Raw genomic sequence first — 15,597 nt, forward strand, 5'->3', positions numbered from 1 at the left:
GAAACACTTAACATCATGACCCCATTTATGTCAAGATTCTTTTCAGCTTTGTTAGTTTTGAGTTATTAACAAAATCAGTAAATAGGAAGGAGCTATGGTAATTTCATACATTTTATATACATATGTTCACAATGGTTCAATTACCCCCTGGCAGACCACACTTTACAATTCTTTATAGTCCACACTGCTACAGGTACAAGCTTTTCCTATGAATCCTTCAACACCTCGAAATGTTAACTATGATATCCCATTTAAAGAAACACTCCCATCAGTTTTTATCCTCGTAATATATTGTAATCATGATATCATATAGCACTGTGTACTGCTGGGCTGCCAGGGATGTTGCAGTGATGTAGGATTGTAGTTCTAATAATGACTCATGCAGGGAAGAGAGACTTCCTTTTTCTACATAGAACTTAGAAGGATTCAGCTAGTTTGTTTTTAATCATGTGATGTCATAGACCTAATGGAAACAAAGAAGAATTATTTGGGTAGAAGGACAAAATTAGGAATTATAAGTACATATAAAATGATGACTGCAATATATTAAAGAGGTTGCCCACTACTAGGACAACCCCTTCTCATACCTATGATAAAATAATAAAGCTTTTACTCACCTGTGCCAGCACCATTCCTGCGGTGATGGCACTCGCTCTCCGCGAGGCCCTAATGCGGTTGTTGTGACACATGACTCCAGCGCCCAATCAGTCCTGGCGTCACTGTCCCCGCATTCGTACAAATGAATATAAAGAGGACATCCAAAGCTGCAATTGACTTCTAACATGTTCAACTTGACAGAAGGCGGGGACCTTGACCTCAGAGCTGATTGGGCATCGGGCTCACGTGCCACAACAACCACACAGGAGTCCCGGGACAGCGAGAGCAAATACAGCGGGAACGGCACCGGCACAGGAGATAACATTTAACAAAAAGCTTATGCTTATCAGAGCCAAGCATGGGGTATGAGAAGTTGTCCAAGTAGCGGACAAGTTAAAAGGATAAAAACTTTGATGGGAGTGCATTATTAAAAAGAGACAACAATAACAAAAGTGCAGTGTTCAAATGACTTGGCCTCTCTGGACTGCATGCTCCCCAATCCGTCCCCTCTGCGTGAGGGCTCTGAGTGATAGCTGTACTGGCCTCTCCAAGACACAGCTAGAGCCGCTGGAATAGAGATGAGAGACTGGGGAAAGTTACCTCAGGGGGCCAAGACACTTCACAGTTTGAAAGCAACACCCCTTGGGCTCTTGCAAATGTAGCGCAAAGTAAAATTTCTATCTTATGCAACAAGTATGTTTTAACTGGTTACAGGTCTCCTTTCTGGAGCAGTCAGCAATTTTAATGGGCTAAACGTACTGAGCAATTTAAACCTAGGACTAACAGAATTAAGGAATAAAGCTGAATAAAGCTGGATAAAGGGAGTGATCTTGATGAAACAAACGTTAAGTAATCCTGTTAGCTGCCCATGTACTCCAGTTATGAATCGACTGAATGTAAGACTTCCCAACTGTCTAATGAGTGTGTAGGTGCCCCACGTTTTCTCAATGATATGTTGAGGAATGAAGGACTTCGGTTTGTCTGATTTCAAAATGTCCGACCCTTCTTATGCGATAAGCTGTTGCTAGAGATGTTTTGAAGCAATTAGTTCCTTCCACCCCACTGAAAACACAAGAACGCTTGTCAAGCATGCTACCCAAATCTAGGTGTAAGGCCGTCAGGCATAGGTTTAGTAAAGACAAATTTACTACAGTAGGCAATATACTTGCCAAATTTATTTGTCCACTAAAAGACTGTCTAGGAAAAACTAAGAAAAAATGCCACATGTCTCAGGGACAGGCACCTTTTGTAACAATATCTAGTGTGATCTAAAGGGCAGAACTGAATCTGCTAAACAGCCTCCAAAAGTGTTCACATCTTGTGGTTCCTCTGGGGTTTATTTTCTTTTTGCAAATTGTCCAACTGTACCAGCCTAATGTAAATGGATCCTGATAAGATATGTTCATTTACCCAATAATAGTGTATCATAGTCATTTGTAAATGTGATAACTGTGGAACATAAACCACCAATGGGAAAAATCCTTCTCAGAATTCCAAGCAGATAGATTGATATTCTGACATCCAGCAGACTGTATCATACAGTTATTAAGCTACAAACGCTCATGCCCCTGCCCAGCCCTCACCTGCATGTCTGATGTGAGTGATGATTACTGCATTCTGGTCTGTGATTTGGAGCTTGTCCCAATGACGGTATCTTTTACATGATAAAGCACTATGATTTCCATCTGTCATGGCAGTTATTATTTACAGTTCTTTGCAAGTGATGGCGGGAGTCTGACAAAATAATAGCATTTTCTGCAGCAATGCACGTTTGTTATTAAAAATGAATGGCCTATAAAAGGGTTTGCTGCCTTCCTGCCATCAACATCACTAACAGACATGTCTCTATTACTGATCTAAAAAGAATTCAGAAAGTATTGTGCAAAAGTTAAAGGCGGGTGTGGAAAAAAATGCTGCAAAGGATGGCATCAAACATAAGGTGCCTGGTTTATTTTTATCATTTAAAAAAATGTAAGTGAATGAACAAAAGAGAAATCTAAATCAAATCAACATTTTGTGTTACCACCCTTTGCCTTCAAAACAACATCAATTTTTATGGATACACATGAGTACTTATTGAAGGAACTCTGTAGAGAAGTTGTTCCAGGTGAAGAACTAACCACAGATCATTTGTGGATGTAGGACTCGAAGACGTTGAGATCAGGGCTCTGTGAGGCCATATCTTCACTTCCAAGACTCCTTGTTCTTCTTCACATTGAAGACAGTTCTTAATGACGTTGGTTGTATGTTTGGAGTTGTTGTGCTGCTGCAGAAAAAAATATTTGGAGCCTTTCCTAGTACCCCCTGATGGTATTGCATTATGGACAATTATCAGCATGTATTTCTAAGTATTAAGGACATCAAGAAATGGGCATTGTTGAGGACTGTAGACGCAATGGTTGGTCAAGAAAACAGTGTGGAAGAGGGAAAACATCTATTGCTTACTTCCCTTTGGAAAATTGGATAATGTCCAGGAGTGGAATCAGCTTAGAACTGGTAGCAACCAGTGGAACCCAGATGCACTAATTTAATAAGCCTGGTCAGAAGTGGTCTTCATTGAAGAACTGTGGTCAAAATCCAAACCTATGACATGGTAACAAGGCCAAGTGACTCATGTATGCACAAACACATAGAAAACATGGTGTAGAAAATTGCAGCAGGTGTTCTGGAATGACAAGTCACAATTTGAAAAATTTGGCTGTAACAAAAGGCAGTTTGTTTTCTGCAGGGATGGAGAGCGGTATAATAATGAATGTCTCTGCAGGCAACTGGGAAGCATGGTGGAGGGTCCTTGCAAGTTTGGAGCTTCATTTCGACAAATGGAGTTGAGAATTTGATCAGGATTAATGGTGCCCTTAATGCTGAGAAGCTCCACATGCAATAAAATAAATTTGAACCAGTCAGCCATCTCCTTTATTTGGCAGCATGGTAACTTCAAACATATAGCCGGCGTCATATGACTACCTTCAAAGTGAACAAGAGTCCAACAAGTGCCGATAAAGCCCCCACAGAGCACTGATCTCAATATCGAGTGTGACATTTCAGGGAAAAGCAAGAAGAGTGCCACTCGCCACTGGAAATTTCAGTAAAATTAACTTTATTTCGGTTACAGGGTTGCAGAGAGACATCAGTGAAATGAGGACAGCCGTTTCGTGTGTGTACATGTTTTTTCCAACTCCCACATCACCACTAGCACTTCCCCTTCTATTATGTAGAATATCCTACACATTATTTAAATATATTATCATCAATTACTAATCAAAAATGAGAATATATACAGAATACAAATAACGTAAGTTTGGAACAGCGTCCCTCCAGCTTTCCTTTACAAACTGTGGGCACGTGTACCTAGAAAAATTGATGCTGTTTTTAAAAAAGAGTGGTCACACCAAATATTGTTTGGATTTAGATTTCCCTTTTGTTCACTCATTTTGCATTTTGTCAGTTGATGAAAATATACTATTAGCATTTCAATATTTTAAAGCACTTATTTTGCAACATGTTGTCCACGCCTGTATAAAACATCCCTCTACTACTGTGAAATCGTTTGAATTGATACGCAAATGAGGTTAAAGAGCTATTGTAGATCTGAAGCCTCAGTCACTCCAACTCTATTCATCTCAGCACTGCTTGAAAGATGGCCTCTATGCTGTGCGACTTCAGACAAAGGAGCTGTCAATAAAGCAAGAGGAGGGGCACTGGGTGAGGAATAGAGCTGGAGTGACAGAGGCTTCAGATCTACAGCCTCTTATTCATACCAATTCAAATGTTGATTTCTCAGTAACAGAGGGAGGGGACTGGCCATGTAGAGGCATTGCTGGACTTGTCTCTGATAGAGCCACATGCACATATATAGAGTCTTTGGGGGATGAAATCCTGCTGACAGATTCCATTTAAATCTTACAGTGACAAAGATCCAATATGGATAACACCAACAGTAACTTAAAGGTTTATTCTAAAAATCACAGGATCCAAAGGACAGTGTGTAACTTGCCGACTGCTGGAACCTCCTGCAATCCCTAGAATTAGGCTCTGCAGCTCTGTCCTGAATGGAGCAGAAGTTCCCATTCTTGGCCTCCACTCCATTCATTCTTCATGGGACTGTCCGAGAAAGACATGTACCTCACTGCCATAGACCATGAATGCAGCAAAGGCCAAGAATGCACACCTCGCCTTCATTCAAGATGGGGATACAGTATCTGGCTCTAAGCATTGCTGGGGGTCCATGTGGTTAGAGCCCCCGTCAATCAGCCAGTTATCCCATCCCCTGCCCTATGGATACGAGATAACTTGTGATTTTGGAGATAAACCTTTAAAGCTTTGCTGCTACAGACACTTACTAAAGGCTGCACATGTAGAAAATGCCACTTTCCACTAATTATATATATTTTATGCTTTTCCATATATTACGGATTTATTAAGAACTATAACTTATTTAAGTGACAATTTGAAAACAGTCATATTCTATAGATTTAAACATAAAAATAACCTGAACTCTAGATTTATCATGTTATGCATGCTGTATTAATACAAGAGAAAGTTAATATGCGCCAGTTAATCTAGCGAGTAATTAACGTTCACAGGAGATGTACATCCACTTCTGTTTGTACAGTTTTGAGACCACGGCAGCCAATTACTGACCAAAATGAAATGTGGGTTACAGCGGCGGCCGGTAATTTGAAGCAGCAGCTTCCGACATGTCCAGCCTGGTACCCTGGCGATCATCGTGGGACTCGGGCATTTAGATGATGATGGGTGGGGATTGCGATGGTTAGTATGCTTTTTTATTCTTTAGAGATTGCTACGGGCTTTTATTTTAGAATTAGGAGTAGAAATCCCCCTTCCACATTGAACACTACGTTGTTCTTGACTCCTAATACAAAAATGCTTTAACAAATAAAGATTTAAAACCCAGCATGCCGACTACCTGCAACCACCACTAGAGGGAGACTGGGCTCTCACGCAAAGCAGTGTCACTACTAATGTACAGACATTCTGCAGTTAGCTCCCTAACCTTCCCTTGGTAATTACACAGATTGCATATATTAATAGTTATCTCAACCACTGAAAATACATGTCAAAACAAGGCTGTATTCAAAAGTTTTCCTACCTGATACTAAAGCTCAATTTTGGTGGTGGGCAAATATCCATTTTGAAATATATTTTAAAAATAAGCACCCCAGCCTCATCGGGTCTGAAACATCTATTCAAAGGGGTTGTCCAGGCTTGGGACAAATATCTGCAGTCACTCAGACTGCAGGGCGATAAATCCTACCACCATGAGGTACACACGCTGTCGTGATTCCCCAGTATCACCGGAGTGGGCAGTCACATGACCGCATGTATGCTATTTACATACTTGCAGTTACATGCCGACTAGACATGTTCAGCAGTTAGCTGCCAACGTCTAGTTGGCAGGTAACTGCAAGTATGTAAATCTCATACTGGGCATCACCGCCAGCAATACAGAGGAGTAAGGCTGCGTCAGCGCCACACGGTCACGATTCAGGAGCCTGCAGTCACACACAGTGACGACTCACTTTTCGCCGAAGCTGGGACAACCCCTTTAATAATATATCCGGTCTGTAGTGTGAAATCTGGCATCAGCCATGTACAGAGTGAGGAACTACGTTACAGAACAAATTACATTTTTTTTTTTTTTTTTTTTTAAACATTTCGGTCTTACAATGGAAAATGCATCAATTCTGAAAATAACCTTTCAATAGATAAGTAATGTATATCATTCTATTGTGCTGAAGTCGTTTCCTAGTCACGGAGGTCTGGTTTAGGCACGGTTTGCTCTGTAGCTGGCGTGGCTTCCCTGGCCACCATACTAAACCATGATCATTACATTGGACTCATTGTGGTATCGGAGGTCTACCGTTCTTTTTTCCTACGGTGTAGAATGAAATGGACAAGGAATACGGTAACTTCCAAGCAAGGGCTGGAACAGATTCTTGTCAAATTGAAATCAGAAGTGCAGCATGGTGGCTGCAAAAGCATGCAATAAATGGTGATGAATGTGACCAGGACATGCATGGAATAAAGATGAAGTGGTGGTGAGCAATACAGTGATGCATGGCAGCCGAGGATAGGTGCTCACCATCAAATGCACACTGGAGCTTGACTTCCTTTTCTAGACAGACCAAGAGGAGGGAATAGAGTAAGAAAACGACAGAGAGAAGCAGATAGATAGAAGAAAGAAAAAGGGAGCATGGTAATAATAATAATAATAAAAAAAAAACAGACAACGGTAAACCACGTTAGTGAGGCAAAAGAGTGGAGGAGCCAGTCCCAGCAGAGAGCAGAAAATCAAGCAACCAATCAAATAAATAGAATACAGACACGAGAGACACATACAGAAGCGCAGGAAAGCTAACTTCAAAAATCAAGTCATTCTGCACGGTCAATAACATGACACCGCTGCTATCAGTGAAAATCGGCTAAAAAGATCCAAGATGGATGACTAGTCGAGTGAGTCTGTGACCGACTTTACGTAGTCATTCTGTGGATAAGGCCCTATGCACATGACTTTATTACCACTCTTCTAGGGTGAATTCCCAGGCTGCAGACTTTCTAGTAGAAAGCTCTACAACGGTTTCACTATCTGAAAAAAAACTAATTTCCGCAGCAAAATCTGCAACTTAGGAAATCAGTCTTTGGGGTACCTGCACAGGTAGCAGTATTGACATGGTGCCAGACTATGGGGATTATCTGCAGCACATTAGGACAGGGGTTGTCCACTACTCTGATAACTCCCTTCTTAACCCCTATGTTAATCCCTTGTAAAATAATAACACTTATACTCGCCTCCGGTGCTGGAACCATTCCAGGACTGGCTCTCCCAGATATCTTACGCGATCCCTGTGGCCATTCAGCACTGGCTTCACTCTCCCCACCTTCTGTCAAATCACAAACATCCAGAAAGACTTCACTCCGATGGATGTGATTTGTCCAAAGGATGGGAGAGTGAAGTCACTGCTGAATGGCCACAGGGATTGCGTGACGCAACTAGGAGAGCCAGTGCCAACACCGCTGGCATGGTGCTGGCACCGAAAGGGACTACAAGTGTTATTTTATAAGGTGGAAACACGAGGACTGAGAAGGGGTTGTCAGAAGTGGACAGCCCCCTTCAATCGCTTGTTCACACAAGCAGACTGTGGTTAACGATGTCTACTGACCAATCTGTAGTAGACCGTTCAGCGCGCAGAGGCTGACATTGTTCTTGGCAGCGAGAGTTCTGTTTCTATTGGACAATGCACCACAGTTAAAGATTATATCACTAGTTCACCCAATCAATGAGCATTTTGATCGTTCATTGGGTGAAATGCAACCATATTTGTTAACCCATTTAACTATTTACATTCTTAAAAGGTCTGCAAGCAGGAGTGGCCATTTCTGTTCCTGTAAAGCCAAGTTAAGTGACCTCCACCATTGTTGTTGCCGGACATTTGTGCAATTTAGATTTTTTTTTCTTATGTCGGGACTACATGAATACTTGTGTATATGACCATACCAGAACTAAAGCGGTAGAAAGCAGTTTACATTTGCCTGCCTGAAATAATCAAATTAAAAATAAGAGTATATTTCACGTATTTCGTAAAAGCGGAAGGGAATGTTATTTATTTTGACCAATTTATTAAACTACAGCTTGTAAGTAAAAGGAATATTGGGGGTGATTCATAAAAGCGTTTTCCCCAGAAAACTAACATAAAATGCTTTGAAAGACTGAGGACTCTCAATTCTAGATATTTTTGAAAGATCTGTTCATTTTTTGTGCAATTTTTGAGCATTTTTACTTTAGTTTGAAGCAGCTCTGACAAAATGGTCAAAGCTGGGGAGGGAACCATGGCATGTCTACTCTCACCCCGTTAAATTCATCCAAAGTGCTGGCATTTTGTACACCAGAAATGTTACTCCAGTCCCTGATTGGAGAAGCATTTTTGAGGAGGTGCACAACATTGAGAAGGTACTCTGAATTCATTAAGTGACATGCGCCTCAATGATTTCGGCACATCGAACTCCAGGAAACTGTCTTAATGTCTTTTTTGGGTACGGTATATTGTAAGTAGGATTAATGTTTTAGCAATCTACAAGCCACAACAATATTTAATAAGTGAGGATTAACCCTAATTCTTATTGCAATGATCACATTCATAATGGTTTAGATAATACTGTATTGTAAAAGCTGCCATAAATATACAGGAGAAAGAAACCTAAGAGAATGCAAATCCATGAGAAGGAACATTTCCCTTTATAACCACATTTGTCATTTTTAGGAAACCTAAAAAGAAGGATTGTGTAACTCTTCCATGCCATTTGTACTAATTACATTTACAAAGACAAAGCATCATATTGAGAATGTCTTACAATTACTCGGGTCTGCAGTTTCTGCTCCTGTAGCGGAGACCTTTTCAGCAGTTTCTTGTGCTCTCCATCTTTAATTTGCGTCATAAAGCCACTGTTGTCATGGTAACAGACAAGACTCTACTCGCTTGGAGACACAAAGTGTTGTCTTTGAATATGAATAACAAGGCTTCAAGATATGGATTTGCTAACGAAGATGTTGGAAACATTTTTTTTTTCTATTAACCACTGCCAAAGCTTAGGGAAATCCTTAATATAGCATTAAAACTGTAAGAACACGTCTAAAATCCATAAGAGCATACAAATTATTTATCCATAATAAAGCAGAGTAAGATTTCATAGGTATATATTTAAAATCTTATGTTTAAAGTCTACTCAGAGATTTCTTAAGCTCTAGCTAACACCCAGCCAAATCAGACGACCTGCTTTGTACTGACAAGGGGTAAACACCCCGAAACATGTCTCTGCAAACGTAGTCTTCGGTTTGGCTACTTGCACCAAGTCATGTAGCAAGACTTGCTAAAGGGTCGATATTGAGTTTTAGAATTTCTACATCTAATCAGTTACACTAGAGTTCTTGTCCTCCATTTCTAAAGAGGCAATTTGTGTATGTAGATTCCCAGCAGAGTTTTGCATGGCCTATAAAGTCTCCTTAAGCCAACTTGGCTCTCCCCACAAGGAGAAAAATTCTCAATTAGAACCTCATATATGAAGTAATGAGACAATTACTTTTTATACTGAAGCGGTTATCGATTAGATGACAGCTGAGCTAGGCTTTAGATGCTTCAGATGTTCTTCTCAGAGGAACGTTTAATGTAATATATGGATAGGTTGGGTCTGCCAGTGATTAAAGGACGTTCCTGAAACCTGGGTCTGCCTACATTGTCAATACTCATCTTCAGACAACCCACAAAAGTAGGGGTGGTTCAATACTGTCTCAGTTGCATATCAATGAAAATGCTAGTTTCTCAGGAATGAATGCAGCACCGGACAGAAGATATGAAGGTGTTAATGGATTTACATTTCAACGACCTATATGTTCATATAAGCGGTTTGGTTCCCTTTAACATTTTGATTATCTTAAACATTGCCACTTAGCTCCCATAGTAAAGGGTTGCAATGAACCTTTGTAAGACGATACAACTATATATTTAGTTTATACCTAGCATCTCTAACTCATAGGAAAGCTGTTCAGTATTATTTAAACGGGTTCTCCAAAAAAAGAAAAAATAAATATCACAATAAATAAATTACTAAATATTTGCTTTTAATTCGCAAAACACGCTTCTTTTGTGTAGGAAATCAATCACTCTATTACATTATTAAAAAAAAGGCCTCCGCCTCGTCACACAGCCTGCAGCATCTCCGGATATTGGTAGTAACAGTAGTAATGAGCAGGTATAACTTGGGGTGAATTACTTAGATGACTTGTTCTTTATGGTGAATATTTTGTTCAATAACTCCCAGTACCCATTGAAATAAACACACACACAAAGCTAAGCATTTATAGTTGAGTGGGGAGAAATAGTTGTTGACCAACAGCTAGATTACGTGCATGGCCCACTTTTTATAAATACTTAGTTACCAAAAGTCAATGATTTTTTACTAAGTTTCAACCACAGATGGTCATAGAAGCCATGAGACACCACACAAATAAGAATGGATTTATGCCCTAAGACAAAGTAAGGGACATGAAAAAAGCAAAGACAGAAAACAAAAATATAGCTTAAAGAAAAACTAACAAATAAATCGGCGGTGTTCATAAGTGATCTCTACCGCTATATTTTAAAGGGAGCCTACCACACGAATCATGCTGCTGCCTGAACCACAGGCGATGTGAATCGAGGACCGGCTGCGGCAGTCTAATCATCTATGGTTTACTCTAAGGGTACCGTTACACATAACGATGTCCCACAGATCCCACCAATGATCTGACGTGGATGGGATCGCTGGGACATTGTTAGCTGATCGCTGGTGATCTGTCACATAGACAGCCCCTCCAGCGATCAGGACCAGCAAGCACGTTGGTTACCAACTTAAACATCGGGTTTCCAAGGGCCGCGGGGCCCTTAGAAACCAGATGTTTACCCAAGATAACAGCGTGCACTGCAGGCAGGGCGGGAGGTGGAGGCAAAGTGGCGCAGACAGACCGGCGTAGCTCTGCTATCTGCTACTCCGGTCTGACAGACTGGAGTAGCAGATAGCAGAGCTACTCCGGTCTGTGCGCCGCTCTGCGTCCACCACCCTCCCTGCCTGCAGTGCATGCTGTTATCTAGGGTAAACATCGGGTTTCTAAGGGCCCCGCGGCCCTTGGAAACCCGATGTTTACTTTGGTAACCAGCGTGCAGCGTCACTCATCGCTGGCTCCCGCTGCCACACGGGCCAGGAAGATCCAGCAAGATCAGCGATACCCCGCGGTGGGGGGGGGGGGAGACGATCGCTGCTGGATGTCACACACACCGATCTCGCTGGAGAGATCGCTGATGTGTCACAAACACTTAACACACTGGAGAGTTTCAGAAACATAATTACCACTCAGCCACATGGACATGCCTCTGCATGTCCATACATACAGATAGGGAGAGACCTGTCAGTCTAGCCAAGTATTATTTATTTACTGTGGGCCTAATAACTAACAAGCACATAGTTGCTTAACTACCTGCCTGTCCTGCACAGCGCAGATCTCTACTTGCACAGAGCGGTCACAGACCTCCGCTCCTGTCAGCCATTCTGCAGCTTCCGCTGAGGTCATGTTAACAAATCAGTGGCTTCTCTTAGGCTCTACTCTGTTGATGGGGTCTAACTTCAGACGTCAGGCTAATTGACAGCCAACTCCCCGCTACCTAACTGCGGGGAGCCAGTGGTCAACCAACATGATGACGGCAGTCTTACCAAGTCAACAGAACAGCCTGGAGGAGGAATAGCTGCACTGTTGACATAAAGCAACTGAATTTCCCGCAGGAGCAATTGGTGACCACTCAGCCAGCGGAGGGCAGAACAGGCAGGTAGATGCCTCTGTTAGCAACTACCTACCAGTTCGTCTTTAAGTCCATACTAAAATAAAATATTAACTATATTAATATTATAAGTCCTGGACAACTCTTAAGAGCAAAACAATGTAGGAGCCAGCCTCCAATTCAGGCTGGCTTTGGAGAAGTTGACAGGTTCCCTTTAAAATGTTGTGCTTCCAGTTTTCACACTCCAACATTAGAAAATGGGTGATTATATTCTATGCAGTCAAAAATGTTCACAGTCATGTGAAAACTAAGATCGATGCAGCTGAAGAATAAATATAGCAGATGGAAATAAGGCATCAGACAAAACTAAATAATAATAAAAAATCTCTCTCTACATCTCCATGCTTCGATTATAAAATCTTCTCTAAATTCGATAGGAGCTTGATCATTTTAAAATTGTTTACTTGTAACAATTTTTTTTTTTTAAATACAACTTTTCCTAAAAGATATTAAAAATAAATTATACAAATAGTCATAAAAAGCTTTTAACCACTCTGAAATCTGAATATCTGCAATTGTAAAGGCGCCACTTGCCTGTTATCTAACACTGATATAAATAATAATAATATAGAGTGGATGATCAAAAAGAAGTTTCATACACAAGATAGACGGGGAGGTGGATGGTTACTCTAATCTAGACGATGTTCCAATGACTCCATCGCACACATAAGGATGAAGTGTTCCCACGACGCGGAGCCGGTATAGTTACTAGACACTATTTTCTGTAGCTAAATGGTCACATAATTGAATACATGCTTCTAATGGTTTGATGTCACACATACAATAGAATCCTAATGAAAATAATGCATAATTAAAGAGGAATTTGTCAACTAAACTTTGTTCACATACAGGATAAACCCCATCTAGGAGCGGAAAATGTAAAACATTATCAAGTAACAAAATACAGGCTACACATCAAGGTTCATGAAGGTCCCATTTGAGATAATTCCTTTTTTGGGGTCATTTATAGACTCAATATTACTTAACCCATCACAGAACTCCACTGGGAGAGAAGTTATCCTTTATGTCTACTCATTTGTAACACATATAAGACCGCTTACCTTTACTCCATCTGTCTTCTTGTTTAACAGACTTTTGGCAGCTGGAAAAAAAAACCAAGATGCTTATTAAAAAAAAATGTAAAATGTCTTGTACATATTCTTTGGATAGAGTTTCGCCATAAGGTGCTAACCACATGGGATGTAGTTACTCACATCGGTTCCTCTTATGCTTTGTTTTGAGGTACCTTGAATGCAGACTGACCGTTGCAGAAAGATTCTGAGGTTGGTATACGGGTTATGGTCGAAAGCAACATATGACCAGCAAAAATGCAATTGGGATACAATAAATGTATGTGGACGAGTAGAGGGTTACAGTACGCATATTACAATGGCAAAGGACTAGGTTGTACAGGGTGTATTCCTATTAACGCATATTTATACACATGAATATTCTCCAAATGTAAACTCATCGCAAGCATAATAATATGTACAATTAGGGGCAAAAAAGATAGATACTCAGTGTACAAGTAAACCAGATCACACACAAGGGAAAACCTGGAGAAAGTAATACCTAGACATAAAGTTAATATATACGGGTGGATGAGGCCATTTTTTTGTAATAAATGCATGCATTTTGGTTAACAATATATTTTTTCGATTGGGTTACATTAAAAATTTTGGTCCGACTCGGCTTCAACAGCCTTTGTTTATCACAATACATAGCAGGCTGCGGAATAAGTTAAAGAATATGTCAGAGAGTTATAGTAACTTATTCTGAAATCTTCTACGTTGCTTTATGGCCACATCAAAGTTCACTTCAGAAATCAGAATTAAAAATGGCACAGTGAGCTCGCTGATTGATTTAAATAGTCAAAAATTTCAAAACAAACCCAACTGAAAAAGGTTTTTAAACAAAAACACATGCATTTAGATAAAAAAAAGGCTCAAAGTTAACCAAATAGTTTAACTCAAGTTTTGCTAGGCCGAAAATGTAATGTGGACACTTACAATGATGAGAATGTATTGATCCTCTGAGAAAATCAACCACCATTAATTACTGTGCATTGGTGAACATGCAAGTAGCAAGTATATAAGTAATGATTGAAAGGCGTTCAAAGCCAATCGTCTGACTGATGAAAGAAATCATTAGCTATCCTGCACTAGATGGAGGCGGTGTTAAGATTTTGTGATTCCTTGTCCTATAAAGATGTCTCAATAATTGCAGGTTAATAGCAAATATTACAGATGAATAAATGAAATCTGCAAGGATAAGATTCGGATTGATCGTTCCTTGTAGATGGCCCTTTATGTAGTATAAAGACACATAGTGTCACAGATGATCTCTCATCTTCTGATGATCATATTAATTTAGTCACCACAGCCATGCCCTGGCATTGTGGGACAAATCACTTGGCTAGTTGGTAAAATTGTACAGACTAGTCTTCAATGGCTGATTCCCCAAAACGTCCAGAAATGGGTTTTCCTAAACTCTATATAACCCTGGAGGGGCCATATTGTTCACAGCAGCCAATCACAGCTCGAAATATATTCCTTAAAATTCCGTGAAGAGCTGAAAGCTAGCTTCTATTAGACTATTTTCATACATCGTGTTAATGAGGTATTATTCGGTAGTATACGAGCTGTACATGGTATATTTCCCATAGAAAAAAAAAGCATGGGTAGCCTGCTTCTTTGGCTTAAATGAAAGAAAGGCTGCAGCCGATCCATGGCCTCTGATTGTCTCCAGCGGTCACATGGCGCGTTACCTCTCCCCTTGTACCAGATGTCGATAATAGGGGACTGGCAGGGAGCATGGTACAGAGTGCAAAGGAGCAAATGGTTAATATAGAATTTTTTGTCCATCCATGAACCTGGGTTCAGTAGGATTAACTTTTATAGTAGTAGACAAATTTGGTAACCCTGTGATCTTTGAATATTATTTACTGTAGAAGCCAAAAATTTCAAACATGACATCTCTAAGGCTGAGTTCACGTCCGTTTCCTAAATTCTAATTTTTTTGCTCTATGAAGCACAAATACAGAATTCAAGCGTTAACAAATTAGTCACGTGATGCAGACAAACAGCACCTAGATCAAGGGTGGGGAATCTGTTTTCTTCCAAGGACCATTTGGATATTTATTCCATCCTTCAGGGGCTGTACAAACTCTGCCCACAAAGTACATCCTGACTCTGCCCTGGTGTCAGGAGATAATCTTTCATTGCATGGGCTTCAGTTTTCAGTAGTGTGCTAACAAAGCACAAAGAAATTAATGAGCTGGTGGCAATCAACATACAGCTCCCTACCAAAGCACTGCGGTCCCTGAGAATCTGCCCGGGGGTCTGATAAAAGGTCATCGAGGGCCGTAAATGGCCCGGGGGCCTGAGGCTCCCCACCCCTGACCTAGAAGGTCCAATTGACTTGTAAACATGGTTTGTTGGGCTCCCTCATGTTACTGGAAGAAATAAATCTGCCTCCAGTGCTTTTTCTTCTGAAGTTATAGAATCCAATAGGGATATGAATCTAAAGAGAAGTAAACAGAGACTTAAATGGATTTTCTGAGGTTAATATTCACGACCTATGCTTGATATATGGATAGGAAACAGATAGTAGTGTA

The 15,597-nt window shown here is 40.5% G+C and overlaps 1 protein-coding gene across 16 annotated transcripts in view; it reads right to left on the minus strand.

Moving 5' to 3' along the window:
* CAMK2G (calcium/calmodulin dependent protein kinase II gamma) overlaps nt 1–15,597 on the minus strand; it is a 301,123-nt gene that overhangs the window by 31,989 nt on the left and 253,537 nt on the right. For 8 of the 16 annotated variants that reach the window (XM_073560059.1, XM_073560056.1, XM_073560064.1 and 5 more), the window contains 2 exons: nt 13,043–13,083; nt 6,701–6,733 (listed from right to left, as the gene is read on the minus strand). In XM_073560059.1, the coding sequence (XP_073416160.1) occupies nt 6,701–6,733; nt 13,043–13,083 (74 nt within the window). The remainder of the gene's footprint in view (nt 1–6,700; nt 6,734–13,042; nt 13,084–15,597) is intronic. The other 8 variants (XM_073560061.1, XM_073560057.1, XM_073560060.1 and 5 more) reach the window with 1 other exon arrangement.

Source organism: Dendrobates tinctorius, unplaced genomic scaffold (assembly GCF_039654945.1).
Source record: "Dendrobates tinctorius isolate UK_male_01 unplaced genomic scaffold, ASM3965494v1 ptg000292l, whole genome shotgun sequence".
In the NCBI taxonomy this organism is placed as follows: Eukaryota; Metazoa; Chordata; class Amphibia; order Anura; family Dendrobatidae; genus Dendrobates; species Dendrobates tinctorius.